Source organism: Panthera uncia, chromosome C2 (genome assembly GCF_023721935.1).
Source record: "Panthera uncia isolate 11264 chromosome C2, Puncia_PCG_1.0, whole genome shotgun sequence".
NCBI classification, from domain to species: Eukaryota; Metazoa; Chordata; class Mammalia; order Carnivora; family Felidae; genus Panthera; species Panthera uncia.
The window spans coordinates 132,482,833-132,507,987 of record NC_064810.1 but is presented as its reverse complement, the minus strand read 5'-3'; the positions used below and the strand labels follow the sequence as shown (position 1 = coordinate 132,507,987).

The window sequence follows — 25,155 nt, the reverse complement described above, 5'->3', positions numbered from 1 at the left end:
CCTCCTCTCCCCCCCCCCTCCGCCGCCGCCGCCGCCGCCGCCGCCACTTTCTCGCTCGCTCCCGCTCCCCGGACGCGGCGGATGAGCCGGCCCCGCTGGGGAAGGGCTCGGGGCGGCGGCGGGCGGCCGGGAGGAGGCTGCGTGCTCGGGGCTGGGGCTGCGAGCGGGGTGATTTTGTATTAAAATGAGGAGGAGGAAGAAGCGGCAGCCACAGCGGCGGCGGCGGCAGCAGCGGCAGCAGCAGCGGCGGCAGGAGCAGCGGCGTAGAGGGCTGCAGCCCGGGCGGACGCGCGGAGCCGAGCTGGGCACGGCGGCGGCGGCGACAGCGGCCGGGATGAGTCAACTAATAATTTAATGGGGGCAGAGACGGCAGCGCGGGGGAGAGCGAGCGAGCGAGCGAGAGCGAGCAAGCGAGAGAGAGAGCAGCAGCCCCGTCCGGGGACTCGCGCTCACACGCACGCACACACACAAACACACACACACACACCTCTCCCTGTGCCACCCAGCAACAACCGGCCTCGTCACAACAACAGCAACAGCCGCCCTCTAGCCCGGCCCGGGGACCGAGCCTGAAGCCGGGGCGACTCCAAGGGACGCTTCCCACCCCTCCTCTTGCATTTCGGGAAACTCCTCATCAGTTTTGTTGGGGTTTCTGGGCTTCTTTTTTCCCCCCTAAGTCCCAGTGCCATTGTGGTGCTCGTTGTTTACCTCGGACTCGGGCTGAGTGAGAGCTCGGCGACTTTTTGGGGGGAGGGGGCGGGGAGTTCGTCGCTGCCGAGGCGGTGGAGGTGGCTGGGGGGGCGCCTTCAGATTCCCTCCCCCTCCCCCCAGACCCTCTTTTTCTCTCTCTCTCTCTCTCTACTCACTCGGCTCCCCAGGCGCTCGCAGCCCCGCGTCAATGGGCTGGGAGAGGGTCCTCGGGGCTGCTATCAGCGAGGGCCGAGTCAAAAGTGGCATTTCAGTGCCTTTCCGGGGCTCTTTCCGCGACCTTCTGCCCCCCACCCTCGCTGTTCCCCGGTAGATGCCCTCCTTGGGGGTGCGAGGCTGTGGGAAGAAAGTTTAAGGTTTGTTAATAATCAGTCGAAATTGTTGGGGAGGGGGTGGGGGCCGTTGGAAGGGAGGCGAGGTGGCCTTCCCCTCCCCGCGTTCTCCGGGGTTATTGGAAAATAATACCGCAAGTGACAGCCAGAAGTAGACTTTCTGTCCTCACACCCAAGAACCAGAGCGAGCGGGAGGGAGGGAGGGAGGGGAGCGAGGGGACCTTTTTTTTTTTTTTTTTTTTTTTTCCTTTTTGGAGACCTTGTCCGCAGTGGGGGTTTTTTCTTTCTTCCCTTTTTAAGAGAATCCTCAGTCACCACCTCGCCTCCCCAGCACCACCACAGTGCACGGCTCATAACGGGTTTTGCTTTGTTTTTACGATTTTCCCCCCAACGAATCACTTGTCAGATCAATTTTATCTTCTCCCTCCTCCCTACTTCCCACTCTCCCCTCCTCCCCCATCGAAAACCCCGTTCTCCGAGGTTAGACATTTTACAAACCATATATGTTGTTTTTCGAATTGTGATTTTTTTTTTTTAACCCCCCTCTCCCATGGCTACTCTTCTAGACGTTTATTTCTGCCCTTCCCCCGCTTAGGGGGGCGGGGGTAGGGGAAGAGAAAATAATACAATTTCAGGGGAAGTCGCCTTCAGGTCTGCTGCTTTTTTTTTTTTTTTTTTTTTTTTTTTAAAAAAAAAAGGACATTGAAAACATCAGTCTTGAACTTCTCTTCAAGAACCCGGGCTGCAAAGGAAATCTCCTTTGTTTTTGTTATTTATATGCTGTCAAGTTTTGAAGTGGTGAGTTTCAGGTCGGTTTTGCTAATTTCACTCAGTAAAACTGCAGTGTTTCTGTTTCTAGATAGTACTTTGCTTCTTTGTCTCTTTAAAAGGTCACAGTGAAAGCTTGGCCTGGATCGTGCCGGCCATATGGAATGGATAAGGGCACAATCTCTTAAAATGTGATTATGGGGTTCTGTGGGGGCAAGTGAGGTGATCCAGCAAGGAACTGGTTGAAAAAGATCCCACGGTGCAAAAAATAGGTTCTGGAAACCAGAATTTTGTGCTTTTCTTTTTTCCTTTTAGAGGAAATGATAGCAGTGTCTGAGTTCACGGTTTAATTCAGTAATGATCACATACAGACTTGTTTTAGAGAGAGGGAAACGGGATTTCGAGAAAGTAACCTGCATTCTGTGTGCCAACCAGACTTTACACTAAAATGCGTTTTAAAATGTGTAACTCAAAAGAAAACTCTTAAGCCTGGCATCTGTTGAGACCTTAGTTAGTTCCCGTGCTGTCAGTCCAGCAGGCCCCTGAAGGCTGCTCTTTGCAAGACCAAACTGAGGTTTGGTGAACTTTAGCCTTGGGCATAGAGTTTAAATGAGTAAATTGGGTGTTTTATGTGCATGTAATTTTGCTTTATAATGTAAAGCTTTTTACAAGATGACTGAGTGTTTAATAGACTCTTATAGGTGGGTATTGGAAGGATAATTTTGCATGACCTATATGATGTTTTGATTGTCAATACATTAACTAAATTATAATCTATCACTTTCATTTGCTGTACAGCTTATAATGCTGTTAAGCCTCATGACTACTTAATATGTTTTGTAGCATTAACTTTGATGCTGTTGTCTACTCCACACCCCCCCCCACCTTTTTTTCTCAAATTGCCCCACGGGTTAAGTATTTTCTTTTCAAATCATATGTTATAAAATTCATCATCTGCTCTAGGGTAAGGCAACCAATTTCAGAAAAAGCAGCTCTGTATTATAATCCACACGAAACATTATAAACAGTGTTTTGAATAAGTTAATAATCATCACTCTCTAATTTTGGCTTTAGACGGTAGTAGTCTAATATAATGGAAAAGAGTAATCTTGATAAAAAGTGGTTAAAAGAGGCACATTTATTGTTAATGAACCTCATAACCAAAAACAGATGGGACCTCGATCAAGGATAAACCTTTAGTTCTCAGCGTGCCACCCTAGAGTACAAGGATAAATAGCCATTATTTCTCAAACTTTATAGTTCCTCAATTGGTATTCTTAAGGTTACTTTTACTTTTAAACCTGCAGATTACCATTGTTACTTCCCCCTCCCACCCCAATTCACCTCTTTTCTTGATTATAATGAACAAAGTAATCTATGGTTGAACAGGCAAAAAACGTTTACAGAAAGGCCATGCTGATACAAGCTGGCTTTCAACAAACACAGATCTCAATAGCTTCTTTGGTGCAATAATTTTTTTTTTTTTTTAAAGTACAAGATATGTTGAATTACCAGACAGCTGGAAGAAAGTGGTAATTATTATAGTCTCTTTGGCTTTTCCTAAATATGATCCCCAACCCCTTAGTATTCTTGTGCTCCACACCTCAAGTACCATGAAAGTTTATAAAATAATTCTACTAAATCTGTTCTTATCAGTTCCAGTTAAAAGTGTATTTTAGAAGTGACTTTGAGGTCATACTAATTGCTTTATTATAAACTATGAAAATTGATGTCCAGTGTATAACTGAAAACAATGATCTGTTACACTTTTCCTAAAGTCAGTTAAGATGTTGACTTCACTGCATACTAAATGCTAGTGACTGTGTTTTACCAAAATCATCAAGATTTTTTTTTAAAGTGAGTTTAGCACTTCAATCTAATGTGTATACACAAAGTATTTTCAAGTTTTTTTCTGGTGAACTTGTTAGCAGCATTCTATTACTGAGGGACGCCTAAATATTAACACTAAAACACATAAGTTGTAATGCTTCAGTACCTGAAATATTTGAAGAAAGCCTCCACCTCCCATTTTCTTAAGGGTGAAGGGATCCAATCACATGTTTGAGCCAAGACTTGACTAGGTCTTTAACAGCTCATGTAAGTCCTGAAAATAGAAAACTTGAAAAGTAGAAAACTTTTTCTGTGAATTGACCTGTAAAGCCAATGAAGAGTTTAAAAAGCAGATATTTAGTACCTTCTTTTTAAGGTGGCATATATATATTTATTTTTCCTCATAAAAATTAAACTATGTAAAAATATAAACATATACATCAGGTCTAATTAATATTTTGGACTGTGATAATCTTCCCATTCTTGATTAAAGTGTTGCTATTGTGTTCTGTAATGAGTTTCTAATTTTTAAAAATTGGGAGTACATAAATATGTTATTTTCTTTTTAACTACACTGGTGGTAATTCTTGTTCTACAAGTAAGCCCATTTCCTCCAACTTAGTTTTGTTGGTAGGTGACAAATTGTGTTTTTATTCTAATGTGTGTTGCTACAGTCTCCACAAATTATTTTGTTAACTTGAATGGAAATGTAATACTGTGATCTAGAAATAGAATTAACATCTGCATTATATTATGTACCTAGTTAAGCAATTTTACAAGTATGTTATATTTGTGGAGAGAAATAGGGACAAAATATTTACTTGGTGTATCATAGAGAGAGAGAGAGAGAGAGAGGAAGAGAGAGGGAGAGACCCCCACCCAATTATAACATGTCTTCTTTTTAAATTCTGGCAGGTGATCTTTAGAGGGTAACTGAGTATGGATCATTTGAACGAGGCAACTCAGGGGAAAGAACATTCAGAAATGTCTAACAATGTGAGCGATCCGAAGGGTCCACCAGCCAAGATTGCCCGCCTGGAGCAGAACGGGAGCCCGCTAGGAAGAGGAAGGCTTGGGAGCACAGGTGCAAAAATGCAGGGAGTGCCTTTAAAACACTCGGGCCATCTGATGAAAACCAACCTTAGGAAAGGTAAATACTTGGGAGCCCAATCCTGGAAAGCTGCAAGGCCTTGTGTCTACTCAAGGCCACTTTGTGTGGGGGTGGGAGAGGCAGAACGTGTCTCTGTATGTCCTTTTCCTTGATTCTCTTTCTGATGTGAAATTAGTTGCATTCCAGGCTGCAGTGTCCGTCATGTTTGGAAAGTATAGGCTCTGTGCTTGAGCGCGGTACCTGACCTGAGTCTCCTATGTAGACTGCAGTCTTTGGCTGTTTGGGATGATAAGGACTGAGTTACATATAATGGCCTTCCTGACACAAGGCTTCCATGGATAAGGTGTTGTGGTAGTAGAGAATATGTAGGTGGGTGTTGCTTAAACTAACCCTGATTGAGAATAAGACACTTAGATTGAGTACTGTTCTAGCTTTTTCAGAGGGTTACTAGCTGTAAGTCGTTTTCAGAGACAATGGGAACCTTACGTGATACGATGGAAAAGTTTTGCGATATCCTTTTTTGTGGTTTGTTTTCTTAAGAGCAGATTTATTATTTAGCAGTGAAAACCCTGATGATTCTAGTTCTTTATTTCTGCTGCAGTTGAGTATTTTTGATAAAGGAAGGGCAGACTTAGACAAGTTTGTCGGGGGAAGCGTGTAACTGTGTGACTCCTTTCTACCAATTCTATATTAAATTGATGAAGTTTAACAACTTTGTGTTCAGCACCGCTACTTGTGTAGATCAGTGCCTCTATGGGTAGAACGTGTGTGCCTCATAATGGCCTTTATTTTGTCTCTGAACAACTGTGCATAGGAGTCAGATTCTCCTTACATTTGCTAATAAGCCAAGGATAAAAATGCCATCTTTTAGCAACCAAGAATATTAAGTAGGTAAAGTTAGAAGGCAGAGGAATTTCATTGTGTTTGATGCATAACATTTATCATACAATCATTTATTTTTTTCTTGGTTTGGCGAAAACAAAGAATATATTGATCCTGAAATGAACAGACACAGCAGTCCGTATTGTTAGATCTTTATCTATTAAAAATGGAAAAACAGCACTTCAGCAAATTCTTTGGCCTCTACTCATGATTACCCTATTTATTGATTGTTTGCCAAGAATGTATGCATCTTAAGAAAGCCAGGGTAAGAGCATTAAAAATATAATTTATTACGGCTTTTCAAACTGAGTGCATTAATATTGTACTGTGAAGCACTGGGGCTCTATAAAAAAGACTTTCTGACGCCTGCAAACATGTAAGTTCCATAAATTCCTAAATAGGAGATTTCAGCTGTCTCTGGTATTATGTGATATTTGCACAGCAAACTTTAATGCCAGGACAGTTTTAGACAAGGATTCTACAGACTTCACTGCTCCTTATGGCAGACGTGCTGTTTACACAGGCTCATAAACCTTCAGCAAAAGCTTCTAAGACTGCCTCCAGGTTTAAATCATGTGGTATTTTTAGCATTCAGCAGTGACCAGTGCACTCCCCTTTTAATGCTGGAAGGTTACGAAGTTGCTGTAGCTGGAAGTCTCGCCAAACACTAGCACTAATAATCAGACAGTTCAGAGAAGGCTCCTGTTCAGCGTTACTCCCAGTATCAGTAAGGCGACGGTGACAAGTTGGCTGGGAGGTTTAGCAGCTAGATTTGTAATTAAGTGATTCTGTTGCCCCTTATCAGTAGTCACCTTAATTATCTATAGGGTATCTCGAAATAAAATCCAGAGTAAATCCAGTATGTTTCAACAGTTTGCAAAAGCGACAGTTACTTTCATAGGTCTAAGGAGCATAGAGTATAGAACACGTCTGTATCATTCTATAAGAGGAAAAATCAATGCGTGTGTTTTTGTTGCACTAACCCAACTCTTTGAAGCCATCAGAACAGGGGGAGGAGAAACCAAAGTACAGTAATTTCACTTCCTGCTCAATTTTTTTTTAAAACACTGCTTTCACAGTGACATATTTTTAAAATCCAGTTTAATTGTAGAAGGTTCTCAGCTTCAAACAACCAAATTACTAAAGCTTTTTGGTGGTGATGATGTGTTGTTGTTGTTGTTGTTTTTCATCTTATTTTTCATGTGCATGGTTTCTGTTTGACAGGTGCTAGATAAAAATTGTGGCTGAGATGAGAAAGCACTACTTAAGAAAAAGAGGTTGGATGTTTTTGTTTATTTGTGTAGGAAATTTTGCCAAAGTACCTTCAAGCCAAGGAAGAAATCACCAGTTTGCATGTTGCTATTTTTGCTGTGGTCTTCCCAAGTCTTCTTCTGATCCCTGACAGGTTCTCTCTCTGGTATAAAACAGATGAATGAATGACAAGAATATTGGCAAGCTCTGTGGCTTGTTTTTCATGCCTAGCCTGTTGGGTACCTCCGAATGAGTTTGTGAGCTTTCCTAAGTAAACCTAAAGGGGTTTATTTGTCAGAGCTAGAATCTCTAGTGAACAGTTCGCTAAGGCTTTGGTGAAGATGCGCATGTAGACAAATGTAGCTGTTTTACTGCCAGCTTTTGTTCAGCATAAACAAGAAAACAGAGCGTGTTGAAAGGGCATCGCTGGTGTCAGTAGGATATCCTGATTTTTAGCTCTGGTTGGTGTGTGCTAGAAATCTCCAGAAGTTGGTAGGATTGATTCTGGGAGTCCAGAGGGCAGAGCTTATAGAGGCATTAACGTTATGGGACTAATTGGGGATCCTGGGTGCCCTGTTAAAGTAACCCTTGTCATCATTTATGCTAAAGATGATACCCTCCTGGCAGTTTGCCACAGTACAGTTCAGACGCATCTGCTTTTAACCCTTTTCCGTATATCACTGGAAGTCTGACAGTGCGCTGCATAAACACCTTGAGGACTACAGCATTCCGTGATTTCAGTTTCTAGAAGCCTCTTTTCCAACAGTGGTGTGGCCTGTGCTTATTAATAATCATCTGGCTACTGAGTTATTACATGGATTAAAGTAAATAGAGAACACATCAGATCTGTGCAGATTCCTTTATCCGAATCTGTTATTACGAGGCCAGTTTCCTTTTCTCTGTCTCCTAACCTGTCACAAAGATTGTTTATTTTCAGGGCATGTGGTGACTGTGATGTCTTTTTAGTCAGGTACATTAAATGAGTAGCCATAAAGATAAATCTTAATTATTCGCATTATGCACATATTGAAATCACATATTTTGAACATCAGTTTGGTGAAGTTTTGTGTTTCTTGTATGGAACTGTTAAGTAACGATCTTCAAAAAGGAAGAAAAATGCTAATAATTTTATAGTCAAAGATCCTCTGGGCACAAGCAGGGCAAGTTCAATATCAACAAAAGGATGTAGGAAGCGGGAAGGTGGGCTCCTCTGAAGACCAGTGTAGTGAGTTACATTTGCACACTGTATACCACTTCTGGGAGATCAGACAAGATACTTCTCTCTCGTCAGCATTATTATTTGATCAAAAAGGTAATTCTGCGTTAATTGACTTTGGAAAATACACTGTTGAGATGAAAACAGAGCCCAAGTTACCTTAGGACCAAGTTCACATTCTAGTTAAATATTTCTCTTACAACTTTAAAACATAAAAGAACGTACATGTTTGTGTGTGCGTGCTTGTATTTCTGTGCCCTGTCTGCCTGGGAAACACAGTCTCCCCTTCTCTCACTGTTGGGAAGATTTATTTTCATGGCTTAGTTTTTCCTCCCCCCGGATTGTGTATCTGAAGGCTGTCGGTTTGCGTCTCTCCTTCTCTGTCTCTTTGACAGGAACCATGCTACCGGTTTTCTGCGTGGTGGAACATTATGAAAATGCCATTGAATATGACTGCAAGGAGGAGCATGCGGAATTTGTGTTGGTGAGAAAGGATATGCTTTTCAACCAGCTGATAGAAATGGCATTGCTGTCTCTGGGTTATTCGCATAGCTCTGCTGCCCAGGCCAAAGGTAAATAATGCATCCGTGGGGTTGGAAAAATTGCTTGGCATCCTTTGTTTACTTTGCAGGGAAAGCACTGAATATTTTTATTCAAAGAACTGTAGCCTGTGTGTTGCACTCGTGCCTTATAGACTGTGGGTTTAAAAAATTGGCTTAATTCAGTTTGGTTTAGTTAACACACATTTTGCGCGTGTGGAATGTCGAGGTAGATTTTTTTTTTAAATTACTTCAGCTGAATCATTAGTATGCTTATTGACCTTAATAATCTGCTCCACTGAGGACCCACAAGGAAGTGAGGAGCGTATTTGAGCAGATGGACTGTTGAGAGTCAATTTGCATTTATGACTGAATATCTAGTTCTGTTTCTTTTATTCTGTTTCTGATGGTTTTATGGGCTGTAAAGTATTTTTCAATGCTGATTCCCATTGCAATAGAGAATCTTATCTAAATCGTAAAGCCATTTAGAACTGGTTCAGCTATGTCTTATTAGAACTTCCTGTAAGTTAGGAAAATGTGGCCTGTGCATAGGTTTTATTGATGGGCTTTTATTTCCCAAATAATAAACAACCCTTCAGTCATTTACATAATTTTACAATTTGGAAAGCTAAGCTGTGAATATTTTCATTGACCTGCCTTTTAGAGGGAAGGGAATCATTCAAACAGAAATCACAGTATTGCTTGTGGTGGGGGCAGCGTAAAAAACAAGGACAACGACAACCTCCTGCTGGAAATATTATCTGAAGGGTACAATATTTAGTGATGTATTCTCTTTATCTGGAATAGGGCTAATCCAGGTCGGAAAGTGGAATCCAGTGCCACTATCTTATGTGACAGACGCCCCTGATGCTACGGTAGCAGATATGCTTCAAGACGTGTACCATGTGGTCACATTGAAAATTCAGTTACACAGGTGAGTCAGGACAGCAGTTCTAGGGCAGAACGTTTTCCGTGCCTGCTCTTTGGAAATAAAGCGTGTCTGGTCAGCCTTTGATGTGCATTTACTGGGTGTTTCAGAAAGGTAAATCCAAATTGATTTCATTGTTTTGCCCCTTCTGCTTTATTTTCCTAACTTCAGTGGATATTGAAAACCCGCTCCCCCCCCCCACCCCCAAATTTGTAGGTTTTGTGCAGGATATCAAAAGACAAGACTTTTTATATTTAGTCAATTAAATGATGCATTACAAGAAGGCATTTTACATAAAGTTTACTTAAGAGAAAAATATTTTTGCATATCATGAACAGTGCCATCTGTGTACATTTTGTGAAAGAATGCCTTATTCACTATTGCCGCGATCTCATTTATTTATATATTTTTTTTACCATTTTAATTCGTATGAACGGAGTCACGAAAGGAAAACGGTTAATACGTTAATGCTTTTCACGATGGCTCGCGAGAAAGCAGTACACCTTAAATTGTCTTCCCAAGCGCATCAGAGCAGGAAGGTAGAAGTAACGTGAAAAAATAGCCACCACAGGCAGCTGATGTATAATTCATGCATCGATACAGCAGATGTGTTGTATAAAGTAATTAACTAATCGGAACAATCAGGAGACCGAGAGCAATCTCCAGATGCATCTGTTTGATGCGCAAAATGAAATCTGTCTGTCTTAAAGGAATGTTCTGCAGCGGGATGCAATCTTGTAATAATCCCCTTTCTAATCTATGTCTCAAATAGTTGCCCCAAACTAGAAGACTTGCCTCCCGAACAATGGTCGCACACCACAGTAAGGAATGCTCTGAAGGACTTACTGAAAGATATGAATCAGAGTTCGTTGGCCAAGGAGTGCCCCCTTTCACAGGTACTTAGCATAGCATGTAATAAATAATAAGCCATCATGGGCAGCCCTGATTTCAGGTTTGATGGGGCTCCATAGTCGAAAGCAACTGGTATCTGAAGCAGGTCTGTCAAAATTGCAAGGTGACTTGACCCCTGGTGACTTGTAACAATATGCCTGATTTATTCTGGACAGCGCCGTTACGCTTTTTCTCCCTTGGGGAAAAGAGCAAAGGAGAAACAGCTCAGCAGAAGACTGCCTTAGCTTGTTTTTAGATTCCTCCTCTGAGTTCTCTGAGCATGGAAGCTGCATTCTCCTGAGTGTCCTTATGTAAGAGAGAGTAAAGGTTGTATAACCTCCAGGAACCTTTGGTGAGCACGAGCGGCAGTGTAAGTGTTAATGGAAAACTTCGCCATGCTACCTCAATAAAAAAAAAAAAGAGTACAGTTTCTAGATATTTTATCCGTTAGAAAAAAAGGAGGAAAAAAAGCATTTCGTATAAACAATCATAAAAATAAGAAGTTTCTTCCCTGTAACTAAAGGTTGAGTGGTGCTCGGGGTTTTGTCACCAGTTCTGTGGCATTGGTTTACTTGTTTTGCTTTGTTCTTTGGTGGAATTTTATTTTTTCCTCTGAGATTCCTGTCATGTTATCAGAGACTCTTGAAATGAGACAAAGATTTATTATTGTATTTGATATTTTAGAATGAATTTTGGTGAAGCGTAACTAAAACTCTAGATGGAGACTGCCCCTTTTTCTAAATTTCAAACCAAACATTTTTGATCACGCTCGGCTGATTTCACATAAGAAAGGGTGCTGTGAACCTGCTCTTCATGGGCTGCTTGTGTAGTCGCTACATAATTGTGTCAAGATGCCATCCCCCGATGTGAGGTCATCCCGTGATCTAGTACGATTCAAGTATGATCCGACGAGATTTTTACCCCATTTTGAAGTTTTTCTTTTATGTCAAGTTCAAAATGGAATCCTGAGTGTTAGTCTGTCAGTCACTTGAATGTGAACCGTATGACTCTGCTATAAACATTTCTGCTCTTGAGATTTTCTCAAAATATACTTCCAGTGTGATGCTCGTGAAGGTACTGGTACCTTCAGAAGGAAGCTTGCGGGCTTTTGTGCTACTGTCTTATGGAAACTCCATGTATCCCAGGTTGCTGCATTACAGTCCATCGGCTTTACTTTGATATTTGTTAACAATTATAGGAGTGAAGCAAGTGAATTAAATTTATAGTTAATTATGGCTTTCTATATTATAAGGTAAGCTGTAGCCATAGGTAAAAAAATTTTTATATTGCAGGTGTCAGTTTCTTGGAATTCAGGGCAAATTCTTTTTGTCATTTAGCTTATTTCCTTCTATCTTCCCTCTCTCACCCTTGGAGTAGAGAGGATGTGCTCACCCTTGGAGTAGGGAGGATGTGAATTTATAACCATCGAATAAAAGTAATTTAAATTAATTAAACACAGCTAAATCAATAGGATGATATAATGAAGCAGGTGACTCTTACATCTGGGACTTTGGGTTTCGCAGACAACTCCAGATAATGTCACTTGGTTACTAGCATTTGAAAACTTGAAATGGCCTAGAAATAAACTTTTTTAGAATTCAAAGTTAAGACCTACGTAGCCCCAGTATGTTGCTGGATGTCCCATTGATTTTGGGAGGAAATTCAGGCAACGATTTCAGGCATTTACTGTGAACCGGAGAAGAGAATGCTAGTGCAAGTATTGACTGATATAAGCAGTGAGAACTGATTGTTCAGTGACCTCAACATTCAGCCAGTAAACTCTACCTCACTATAGCCTGGAAATATACTTGTGAACGTACTTAATGTTATCATGGGAAGTGAATTGAATACAGACAATTATAACATTAAACGGAACGACCAAATGAAATTCGGGGCTTGGTCTTGGAGTCCTCCGTGGGTGAGCTTCTGTGGAGACGCGTCTAGGAGAACATGAGGCTGTGTGTAAGCTGGAGCCCCTGCTGTGATCGTGAAGTGGTGGAACCAGGCTGTAACTTCACCATCAGTTGTAGTTACAGTTGTCCTTTCTTTAAAAATACCTTTCGAAAAAACTACGTGTGGTTTACCAGTGGCAACAGATATTTGAGGTTAATTTAACGCTTAATTCATGAAAAAAAGGCGACCTGTTCTTTAAATGTGAGGGGGTTATTTCTCTCTCTAGAATGAGTCCATGAATCTTAATACTTAATCTGGAACGTTGTAATAATGAACTGGTTTCCCTTTGCTTCTTGATTTTCTTTTCTGTCGTAAGTTATTAAAGAAGAGAGAACCAGGCTCTGTCAGGCCTTAGCCCAAAATATATGCTGAGCTGGGCAAAACAACTCTTTCTCTCCCCTGTGGTTGAGATACAGTGATGAAGATGGCTTTGTGAAAAATGCCTTGCAAGTAAATATTGCCTCACTTTTACACAAAATGGAACCTGACGCGAAGAAACACTCATGTTAAGACTTGTTTAGCCCCCCGCCCCCGCCTGTGGAGTTTTCATCTACTTGCTTGAGCATTTTGAGTATAAAAGTCTAGCATACACATTTTGCTGTACATTGAGAGTTTTGTTTACTATGATAAAATACCTCAATGGCAAGTATAGCTACAGGGCCCCTTAATACTATGCTTAGCAGAATGTCCAGCCTCTGGACCCTAGGTTGACTCCCTTTACAGAGTAGAGTCCGGGAGGGAAAACCAATGGGAATCCAGCAGGAATGTGCTTGGGGTGCCTGAGAAGCCTTGCCTCCAGTGCTCTTCGGAGGATTGCCCCACACTTGCTAGACAGATGTCCTTGGAATATTCAAACTAGGTTTTGTTTTTTTTTTAATTTTTTTTTCAACATTTATTTATTTTTGAGACAGAGAAAGACAGAGCATGAACGGGGGAGGGTCAGAGAGAGGGAGACACAGAATCTGAAACAGGCTCCAGGCTCTGAGCTGTCAGCACAGAGCCCGACGCGGGGCTCGAACTCATGGACCGCGAGATCATGACCTGAGCCGAAGTCGGCCGCTTAACCGACTGAGCCACCCAGGCGCCCCTCAAACTAGGTTTTTATTGTACCCAGACTCTTCCTTGGACAGATGAAGAAGCCAATGAGCCTAGAGGTTAGTCAAAACACTGGTTAGTGTCTGACCCAAAAATCCTTTCCCAATGATAAATTGTAGAGTGTGTTGATTTTAAAATGCACACTTAATGTTTTTGTGCAATAATGTGTGATAATATTTGCAAGGTTTTCTCCAGCTGCAGAAATTCCGTAAGGGTGCATGTGGTTTGATTTATAACTATGCCTTTATTTCTGTGACTGCTTTCCTAAATCATGAATCTGCCCAAATAGATTGACATCCATCTATTACGTTTTTGTATCACGTGTTTATTTTTGTAAAAACATGCTAAGATGCAAACACTTAGCTCCTTATGGAGCCGAAGTCGATCGCTTTCTTGGTCGCTTTCTTGTTACTTTTACTTTTTTCAGTGGATGTGGTTGGATAAGGTGGGCGTTGTATTCTGAACTGCAAGTAAGGAGGAGAGAATCAATCTGGCTTGGGGACAAGAAAGCCTGTGGTCATAAGAACATTGAGTGTATGGATTCGGGAGGTAAATGGGAACTTAGAAAGAAGTAAACATTTGATTTACAATAAAACATTTCATTTTCATTTTAGTTTTCCCTGAAGTTTTAGAAATTGAACTTAAGCACTGGATAAATATATATACATTCAGTATAAGGATAGATTCATTTTGTTAAAAGGTCAAGGATTACTTCTCCCAGCCTAACTAATGTCTTTCTTCTAAAAATGTTTAGATCAGATATTCCTGAGAAATTATAATCTGATACTGCATTTTTACCACCCCTACCCCACCACACACACACACACACACACTCACCCATCATGACTTTCACATTGTTAAGGGATTGGATTACTATTTCCTTTCTCGCCTAGAGATCAGTAGCCCCAGGCCCTAGTCCTACATGAAGTAAGTGAAAAGCATAATTTTCATTTTCAAGTAGCAAAATATATATAAAATGTATTTAAGTTTGAATGTTTCATTTATATTTTTATATGAAATTTATTGTCAAATTGGTTTCCATACAACACCCAGCGCTCATCCCAACAGGTGCCCTCCTCAATACCCATCACCCACCTTCCCCTCCCTCCTAAGAATGTTTCATTTAGAAGTTGTATTGAATAAAATCATCTTTCCTTTTCCTGAGAGCATCTAAGATCTAATATATGCCAGACTTTCTGTTAGGTATTGGTAGGACAGGTAAACCTGCCCTCCTGAAGCTTACCATTTGATCATGCTGATTCTATGAAACTTGACAGTCACTGCCATAAGCATCTAATAGACCTCTGTGCTCAGTTGATTTTCAGTCTATATGATGCATAGCACCAGAGCAACAACTTAAAAATCCATATCAGTTGTACTATAAATACGTGTTTTTTAAATTGCACTTTGCATTATTGTTTCATAATTTTTAGACTGAAATGACACTTTGAAAATTTGTAAATAAGCATTAATAATCACTCTATAGAGGGAGCACCTGGGTGGCTTAGTCGGTTAGGCGTCTGACTTCGGCTCAGGTCATGGTCTCCTGGTCAGTGAGTTCGAGTCCCGTGTCGGGCTCTGTGATGACAGCCTGGATCCTGCTTCGGATTCTGTGTGTGTGTCTCTCTCTCCCCTCCACTCATGCTCTGTCTCTCTCTCTGTCTCTCAAAAATAATAAACACTTAAAAAAATTTTAAAAAAAATCACTCTCTAGACAGCACCCAACATCAATATTCATCTATTGTATTTCATCTGAGAGTCTAACCCTATGAAATTTATTCACATGTTCACACACTTAACTCATTCAAAACTATGTATTGGCAGTCTGCTGTGTGACAGGTTTCCTGTTTTCTATGTGGTAATAAGGATGATACACCTTCATAATTGAAATAATTTTATTTAGTGCTTTTGATGTAGGATGGGCAAGTCCATCACCCTGAGTGGAATATAGTTTGTGTTGTACTCACAGTGGAGGAACCCGAGGCAGCGTTTAAATGAGTCTCATGGTTACATAGCTGCTAAAGCAGAGGAGAGAGAATTCACACCCAGAGCCTGTGAGCTTAACTAAATATCCTTCTTGGTCATATATAGATGAAAGATTTTTTTAAGGCTTTCTCAAATTAATTTGATGCGTTTTGTAAAATACTTCCATTTCCCTGAAGTACTGGTAACTACTTACAGTTTTCCAATCGCATTTATTCTCATTGCTGAAATTTTGGTTTAGCAGATGTGTTTTGATTTTGTTGTTTGCACACTGACTTGCTTTGAAAGTATTATTGTTTCATGCCCCTAGTTTAGAAGTGAGAGGGTAGTTTAGAGCACAGGGACTAACTTCTGGGATACAGGTGTTTTGGAGGTTCCAAAAGGCTTGAGTTTACTAGCTCTATGGCAGTCACTTCCTCCCCCCATCCTGTCACATCCATCTGGATCAATAGGTATAATTGAGCTAATAGGCCTTTATTTTGAACCCCAAGACAGTGTTAGGAATTTGCATTGGAAATAGTGGGCACTTTAATTTCTTGAGTCTATTTGCAAGTATAGACCTTCCTCAGCCACTGGCCTGATATGATAGATGAGGATATAACTGCCCAACTCCATTTAAAAATAGAGCGTTTCCTGTTTGAGATGTGCTTGTAGGTTTTTATACTTGCCTGTTCCTGATTAATACATAAATCTTATTGGATACATAAACTTTTTTAAATTCTAGGACTTTTCCCAGTCCTTACTCTACTGACCATGGGTATCCAAGGTTATGAACATCTGCTTTGCCAGGCACTGAAGTACTTGATACTGATTGGATTTTACTACCATTTTCAGCAATGAGATTCATAAAGGAAATGGTAAACCAGTCTTATATGGGTAGTAGTGTGAATTGCTACTTATTTTTTTCTGCCTTTCTATTGGAACTAGTTATTCTTCATTCTCTTTGAACTTAGTCATCTGCTCTGTGTTAATATTATAATGTATAGAATTTACAATAGAAGAATAAAAATGTGCTCCAAATTGCAAGTTTTCCTAAGTCTCATATAGCAGGCTCATTTTTAGCTGATTTAGATACATAAGGATTTTACTGTAGCTTGATGTTAGGTCTCTGTAACCTTTCAGATATATTAATCAAAAAAGCCAAACTTAATAAAGCATCTAACTTAAAATGGATTGATCTCAAATATTTTATAGCTGCTATCTTTTCACAATAGTAAAACATAAAAGAGTTTAAGCCATGCCAATTTAGAGAGTGCTTAACAATGTGTAAGTACTTCATTTTCACTTAATAGATTTTTACCTGTGCTTTGTTTTAGATCTGAACAGGTTTCCTTTGACCTCAAAATCACTAATGCAAGGAAAATTACCATATCATGAGAGCATTTCCCCTATTTTTTTTTTTTTTCTGACTTGCAGAATAATAAATACTGCCAAGGTTGAGGAATATAGACCTGGCCTGGAAAAAGCCTATTAAATGCTATTTTCTAATTTTTTTTTTAAGTTAACCAAATCATGCTAATAAATCTGATTTTCTTGCTAAAACAGAGCTAGTTTTAGAGTGCTTTTGAGTGTCTTTTTTTTTGCAACTACTACTTAAATTTCAAGTTGGGCTCTGTCTGGACTTGCTTTTTAAACCTGCTTTATTTCGTGTCAGATTTGGCCAGACTCATAAACAAATAAACAAAAGACCTTAAATTCGGAATAATCAAAACAAATAGATACACGCACCCAATTTTTTTTTTCCTGTTTCATTGGAAACTGCTCGATCATAACGTGTTCGGAGTATAAAAAACATAAGAGAGCCTTTAACATAACAGGAGAGAGCCTCAGCCCGGCTCTGCAGCTCATTGCCAATTGAAGTAAGGAACGCTCTGGCTGTTGGGACTTTTAAATCTAGACTTAAAAGTTATTTGTTCTGTTTAGCATTTTTAAAACGATTCTATTAGGAATTGTATGTGCTTCAGTTTTAATTTTAACTCATAATGATTGTAAAGCACCCTGGGATGCTTGCATGAAGGGCGCTTCAGAAATGTAAGATTGTATTGTGTTCTAATATGTAGTATTATTATGGGGTGCTGGAGTTTCATCACGGACAATTCATAAGGTTGCAGAATTCTTCATTGAAGGTAGCTGACATCTTTCAGACATCCTTCAGTAGTCTTTTCTTTTCTTTTATTTTTACTCTAAAACTTTATCCTCTTTAGCCATCATCGTTTTCTTTACTTCTTTAAAAAAAATATTATCTTTATTGCAGTATTTTCCCATAAAAATGCTAATCTAATTTAGTTTCCTCAGAGGGGTTAAAGGTGCAAACCACATGATAGGTTGAAAGTTAAGAGAAGATTAACGCTTTGTTAGCACCCTTTGAGATCACATTTTCACTTCATCCTTGGGTACCACTGATTGTCCTAGGCTTGTCCCTTTCTACTGTCAATCCAGCCTTTATTCCCAGGCAGTTAAAAAATGTGAAGCTACCTGAAGCAAGTATTAACTTTATGAAACGACACAATAGAATTTCCAGATGTGTTGAAACTCCTGGGTTATGATAACATAGGACAGAGCCTAATTTCGTTTTCTTTTTATTTCTTAATGGAACTATTTCTTGGTGTGATATATTTCTTTAGCAACTTCATTCTGTCACTTTTTATGGGAGTCTTTGCGTGTCATTGCTCTTTGCCATCACTTTAATTAGTGAGCTTGTACCATTCATTACCTAGGAGTCAAGAATGTGAGCTCTGTCATTACTAGCTCTGTCAGCTCTGGGAAGTGACTCTCCATGCCTCAATTTCCTCATCTATAAAGTAGGAAGATAATAGCACCAATTTTTCAGGATTGTTATGAGAATTACGTGAAATACTACTTGTTAAACATTTGGAACATTGCTCGGTTCTAAAGTGTACAATAACTTTGGCTGTTTTTCTACAACATGATGATTGAGAGGTTGCAATTACACATGGGGATGCTGTATAGTCATCTAAGAAACTGCTGCTCCAAAGAAGATTTTGATGCAGACTTTTTATGGAAACAACCAAGAACTTTTCACATGTGGAAAAAGCAGAGGACTGTGTTACAGTCCATTCTCACCTGTGAGGGGCACTTTTAGCATCATCCTTTGAATCATTATAAATTTCCCACGTATTTTTAAATGGAAGTGGGGAAAGGCTCAAACCTTGCACTTTAAATAAGTCCATTTGCAAGTTAAGCAAATAAGGTACCTTAGATTAGACAGTGTCCAAAAAGCATAAAGATGCCTCAGGGGACTGTCCTGTGGGTGGGAGCCTGTCTCGTGTCCTTTCGTGAACTCCCCTCACCCCCACTCCCTGCACTCAGGGCTCCATCCTGCCTTTGCGCACCCATCGTAGTACTTTCCGTGCTGTTCTGAGATTATGTGCAGACTAACTAGGCTCGCCTTACCTTGTGATTAACTGTCACAAAGGGACTAAGTTTGATTCATCATCACAGTTGTAAATCCTGGCACACAGTAGGATCTCAGGAATATTTATGAAGCTGATGCCTCATAGGCTTTTTGCCGTGTTAATTTCATGAACCAATAAACTATGTCAGTAGTTTTATTAGTAGTAGTTTATAGATACTCTGATCTATAATATCCTACTGTACAAAATATTTCTCCTATTACACTTCTGAATTTTTAGTTTATCTAACTGAGAGCAAATTCTGAATTTTTCTGTAAGGAAATCTACTGATACTCCAAGCTGTCTTGTATTTTTGCTTATGTTATAATGTTCTTGAATATATGTACAAATTTACATGTTTGTAAGCAGAACAGTGGCCTTGGAGATACAAGGGACCCAGAGATGCAAAATATGCTGCAAAAGATCTAATTATATGTCACTGTTAAGCACAGCCTTTTAACGATATATTTATATGCATGTCTGAAATTTTTCTTCCCTATCAAACATATATTTCAGCATGGCTCATACTTCTCATTTTGGGTCAATTGTGTTATATTTGAGATCCATGCTTTTTTACTGTTAGTTCCATTTGTCCATTTCTCGTGTTTAAAAATAATGTGAAGAAGGAAAATTTCGATAGCAGAGTCCATTGATTTATATTCAAAGATGCTGATGCTGCCAACATAGAAATGCTAACAGTCAGTACCACGCCATACGGGCTCACAATGTCCATTCCTCAATTGATGTTCTAAAGTCCACATTTGGCATTGGAGACTCTGTATAGGGCTATAAACACATAATGTGTAAAAGTCCACTGTATAAAGGCCCAGAATCACCTGAATTTAGGGAGAGCTGCAAGTGTAGATAACTGTTCAGCCATTCCAGAATGGGCCCCAGGGACCCGGCTTGTCCACCCTTCTGCATGAGCACCAGCTCAGCCTGGAGCACATACCTCCAGTGATGGACGGGGCACATTATCTCTCGATGTCCAACCTGTGCAACATTTTTACTGTTTCACTATAACTCCTAAAGAGGTGATTACCAGAATATGGCAGTTTCCAAAGCTGGGAAGCATTTTCATAATATTGATAAAGACGAGCCAGATTAATTTGATTTTCCTCTGTGACCTATTCCAGAGGTGACATTGGTTTATCTTTATTGAGTAGACATAGAAAGTCTTGGTTAACAACTAACAGTAACTTAAAAACACAGAAATCAAGGACATGATTTAGCTCTTAGTCTCCTGTGAAATCTTGAATCAGATATGAGGGGATCCATCAACTCTGTGATAGGCTTCTGAGGATTTGTGCAGACCCAGAAATTATAAGTTACTTTTGGGAGTGTATGTGGAGAGACCTTCCATAGGTTTCATGAGATTCCCAAAGAGAGTTTTGTCATTCCATAAAAAGCTAAATTCTGGGCTGTCTTTTCTCCCCAAGTTGTAGGCAGTCTGGCTTAAAAATCTTAATAGTGTTCATATGAAGAAAGAATGCAGAGAAGGAACATAAAATCTGTAAAGAGTTACAGAGCCTAATTCTAGTACAGTTGACCTTTGAACAACACAGGGTTGGGGACACTGACCCCCTGCATAGTCAAAAATCCACATATAACTTTTGACTTCTTAAAAACTTAACTACTAACAGCCTATTGTTGACCAGAAGCCCTACAGATAACATATAAGTTGATTAACACATATTTGTATGTTACACGTATTATTTACTATATTCTTACAATAAAATAAGCTAGAGGAAAGAAAATGTTAAGAAAATCATGAAGAAGAGAAAATGCATTACTGTACTGTAAAAAAGTCTGCATATAAGTGGACCCATGCAGTTCAAACCTATGTTGTTCAAGGGTCAACTGTGTTTACTTTTGAAAAAATGGATTCTAACTACTTCAGTCCTTTTACTCCGTGGTTTAAAGTTTTTCAGAATGCTTTATTTAGGACCCCTGGCATTAAACACAAATTTGTTACTTTTTCTTGTGCTGTGTCTAAGTACAGATACTAGAAATTGTAATCTCCATAGCGGATGAGAGATTTAACTATGCAAGGACCATCAGAGAAAGAATAAGCAAGCATTCCTCAAATTGCCAAGTTGGTGCAGACTGCTTAAAATTTAGAATCTTAGGAAACGATTTTTGCTGTAAAATAAGTCATTGGATTTAGATTAATCTAATGAAAAGCTCGTGAAAATTCTTTTTGGAGTAGGATAATGTTTAATTTATAATGATGGGTGTATTTTTAATAATCACATTATAAATAAGAAACCAGGGGACTTTAACCTTCCTAAAAATAACACTGTAGTTGGGACATTTGCAGTGAATGCCTGTGAATGGCTGATGTGTATTACAGGTAAATCTTCTTAAGTCATTGAAGAAGACCCTACAGGACCTCTGTTTGGGAATACATGTAGATTTCATAGACTCTGAAAGCCATTAGAAGGGACGCTGGAGATTATCTAATTCAATCCCCTTCATGTTGCAGATGAACGAAGTAAGCCGCTGTGCAATTAATTTGAAATATTACATACCCTTAGTCATAATACACCTTTAACAAATATTTTCTAATTTAAGCTCTTTACTAATATATTCAATTAGTTTGAATAAGAAGGTTTCAGGATGGTAAACATTTCTAGAATAGGTACTTCTACAAAACAACAGAGTAGAGAATCTGGTCGAAGGTATTATCCGGGCCTTAGGTAAAATTACTTTATGTGGAAAAACCATGTGAACTGTGAGCCAACATTTTCTTTAAAAATTATGAATTGGGTATTTAAATAATTAAATAAGATTTCTGTGCTTTGGAATGGTCACATTTTCATCTTTAGGAAACGCCAGAAAATTCAAAAAGATTTAGATGTGTTCTCTTTGTGCTTCCTTTTGTATTGGAAGTTGGTACTGAGATTCCATTTTTAGCATGACACAGGGTTACTTTCTGTGAAAATGCCGTTTTCAGGCACTGGAATTGATCACGATGGCAAGAGCCATAACTATGACAACTGGAGTTTAAGTAAAATTTATAAGTGATTAGTCTCCTCTCAACAAATTGAGATTCCGAATATGCCCCAGTTGTATCTCCCAAGAGAATGGCTTAGAAAGCAATAGAGGATCCAGAGGGAAAGATTTGGGGAACATAAGCTAACATGCACAAACAGAGTATTACACTTAGAAATCCTGCCATTTGCTTCTCATAAATTCAAGCCCGTTTCCCTTCCTTCCCACCCCCAAATACCAGATGGGGGACTACCTGTTAATTTTCAACAAATTCGTTCCATGTCACCATCTCATATGATGCCTTTTAGAGCTTGTTTGTAGTATTTGATATCCTTTGGGATTAAAAGAAAATTCCATTTGCTGAGAATCTCCATTAAAATTGTGTTTGAACATGGAGTTGATTCCATTTGATCCAAAATTAAAGTTTGACCTTTGGGTTTTTCACATGCATATGAAAAACTGCTGTGAAATTCAGGCCACAGGCAGACAGGACACAGAGAAAGAGGAGGGGCGTCAGAGTGTATGAAGTTACACTTCTCAAAAAATAAAAATGTAAAAGAATAGGGAGCCAGCAGTTTGACAGATTGTTCAGTAAATGCTCATTTTATTGAAAATTATAAAAAGGTGCTTAATGCCTCTGTGCCATTAATACAATACATAAAAAGGTTACTGTCAAGATTAGTGTTCCAGTCCTGAAAATTAACTATAGGGTTTTATGCATCACTCTGCATCGACTGAGAACTTAAAGGTTTCTGTATATACATTTCACATGCGTGGGCATTTATTTCAGAAAACAATTATTTTAGACTTTATGCCAAAGACATTAGCAGTAATGTGCTTTCATTTAAAACATGGACATAGCAGATATATATTACAGACAAGGTAGAACCATGAAAATCGCCTTATAGAATTAAACCGGGGTAAGATTATTTCCCTTGCTGTCTCTAGAGTATTCCAATTCAAAACATACATTCCTTCCTACAGAAAAAGATATTCAGATTCCTTAGTTGAAATTAATTAGCATTCAGAAACCAGATAGCATGTTTTTGGGTATTCATGAGATCTCTGTTTGAAAAAAATGTTTTTAACTTGTAGAAATGTGTTGCAACACACAGATGGGAAGAAAAAGAAAAAAAAATCTCTTTAGCAAGCACTGTGTGTAAAAGGAATATTACATTTTGCACGCTCCTGATTGCTCTGTGTAAACAGTTTTTGACATCTGTCTTTATAGTTTTCGAGGAGAGGAAGACTTTGTTAAAAGAATCATTTTTATACAGCAGTCACCATTTCAGTCTTGCTTTACCTGTATTATGAAAGCAGATGGTCTGCATGTCTTTTGAATATTTATAACTATCAAAAACAATCTCTTGCTATTCACCCTTAGGCTTATGAGATGTCAGGACTGTTCTGGTTGAAAAAAATCATCCTGGGTGTTTACAGAAAGAGGATTACATTAAGCTGAAATGACTATACATTTTCCAGTTTAATATTTGTCCATCAGCTGTTTAATCGTATTTAGATAATTGTGTAAATAAGATGTTGTAGCCTTTGCCCTCTCTGCTGATGGAGCCTGAAAGCTTTAAACATGGGTGAACCACCATTTTGTAGATGCTCCTGCTACCTCCTCCCACCGCAGTAAAACCATCAGCAAGTCTTTAGTAAGTTTTGATCATGATATCACAGTCCTGTTTAAAAAAAAAAAAAAAAAAAAAAAAATAGTGCACAAAAAGTCAGTATGGAGATCAGATGAAATGCTAGGGAGCTTCTGGCTTCCGGGACAGGCTGTTTAGTTTATTAGAGTATATCGTAATATGCAAATATGGTACAGCACTTCAATTACCCTTTAAAGATGACGTGGCTTTCTCTTTATTCTTCACGAGTATTCGGAGCTTGGAGGGTATTTTGGAAAACTTTTGGTATAGTGGGGGTTAACTGTTTTTTGACTGGAAGCTGAGCAATCAGAGATAACAGATTTTGCTGTGGTTGGTTGATTTGGCAGAAAAGCATGAACAGTTTTGGTTTAAATGATTGAATAACCTGATTAGCATTGTTTTGGGGTGGGTTTTTTTGTTGTTGTTAAAGGCACAACAAAGCAATTTTAAGGGTAATCAGATCACTGCCTTTCCCCAGTTGATAAACCTTTTTTTTTTTTTTTTTTTTTTTTTCCAGAAGGCCTCACCTCTCCCTAAACCTCTTTATTGGCTACCAGGATGACCAAGTAGAAAAATAAAAACATCTTCTTTCAGTTTCTAAATGTGTTCTAAATATATACCTACAGCGTATGTTATATTCTAGCGGGGGGGTTGAAAGAATATATAATATGTTGAAAAATGATTTGACCTCAAGCAATTCCTTATGGGATTTTTTTGTTGTTGTTTTTGTTTTTCAAATTTGGAGACCTGCAGTATTTGAGAGCAAAGGTTTAGAATGTTCTAACTATATCTAAGTCAGGCTTTAGAAAAATTCCACCCTTACCTTTTCACAATTAGAAAGGTTATAAATAATGTATTTGGCTGAAAAGGAAGCTCAGCCTGTGGCAGATGGTATCATTCTAGAGTACTGGGGTTTCTGTGAAGATGGCATTCTTTCAGATCGGAACTTCAGCAGACTCTCAGAAAGAACCGAAGCTCTTCATAGGGAGCAGACATGTGCTTTATGGATCTTAGAAAAGCTTACAACTTGGCTCCTAGGATGAGAATATTGTGTCACACTGGGGTTATGAGACCCACAGCCAATTTCTGCCAACTTTCAAATTGCGTTTCCCAACACTGGAAGCTGTGGCCTAGTCCTTGGCTGGTGTACTGTGTAGCATTTGAACTTGAGATTTGAGCTGCCTGAGTTTGGTCCTCTTGATTGTTTTATTCCCTGACCATCGGTGGTCTACACAGACCGGCCGCTGAGTAGGAAAACTTGCGATACAACTTGTGCCTTTTTCAAAGTGCTTTGGAGAGCTTGTATAAATAGACACCGAGAGAGAGAACTGGAATAACATAACCACCAAGCACTGCGACTTCCGAGACATCTGTGTGGATGTATTTTGAAAAACCTGGGAAGGGATCTCTTGCAAATTAATGAACAAAGTTTCTTTAAACTATGAGTCCTATCATGACAGCTAAAAATGATGCATCTGAAAAGATTCATGGGACAAGCTGACATTACCTTTGACCCTTAGGAGCAAAAAAAAAAAAAATTTGTTTCTGGTAGCCTCCAGTAACGGCTAATTCAGTGATATTTGATCCTTTGATTGATCAGCTAATATAT

The 25,155-nt window shown here is 39.3% G+C and overlaps 1 protein-coding gene across 4 annotated transcripts in view; it reads left to right on the top strand.

Moving 5' to 3' along the window:
- The window catches only part of SATB1 (SATB homeobox 1), a 106,021-nt gene that overhangs the window by 19,782 nt on the left and 61,084 nt on the right, over positions 1-25,155 (top strand). For 3 of the 4 annotated variants that reach the window (XM_049628862.1, XM_049628860.1, XM_049628863.1), the window contains exons 1-5: positions 20-1,838; positions 4,554-4,788; positions 8,494-8,670; positions 9,445-9,571; positions 10,338-10,461. In XM_049628862.1, the coding sequence (XP_049484819.1) occupies positions 4,578-4,788; positions 8,494-8,670; positions 9,445-9,571; positions 10,338-10,461 (639 nt within the window). In that variant the 5' untranslated portion in view covers positions 20-1,838; positions 4,554-4,577. Of the gene's footprint in view, positions 1-19; positions 1,839-4,553; positions 4,789-8,493; positions 8,671-9,444; positions 9,572-10,337; positions 10,462-25,155 lie in introns of those variants that run through there. The other variant, XM_049628861.1, reaches the window with a different exon arrangement.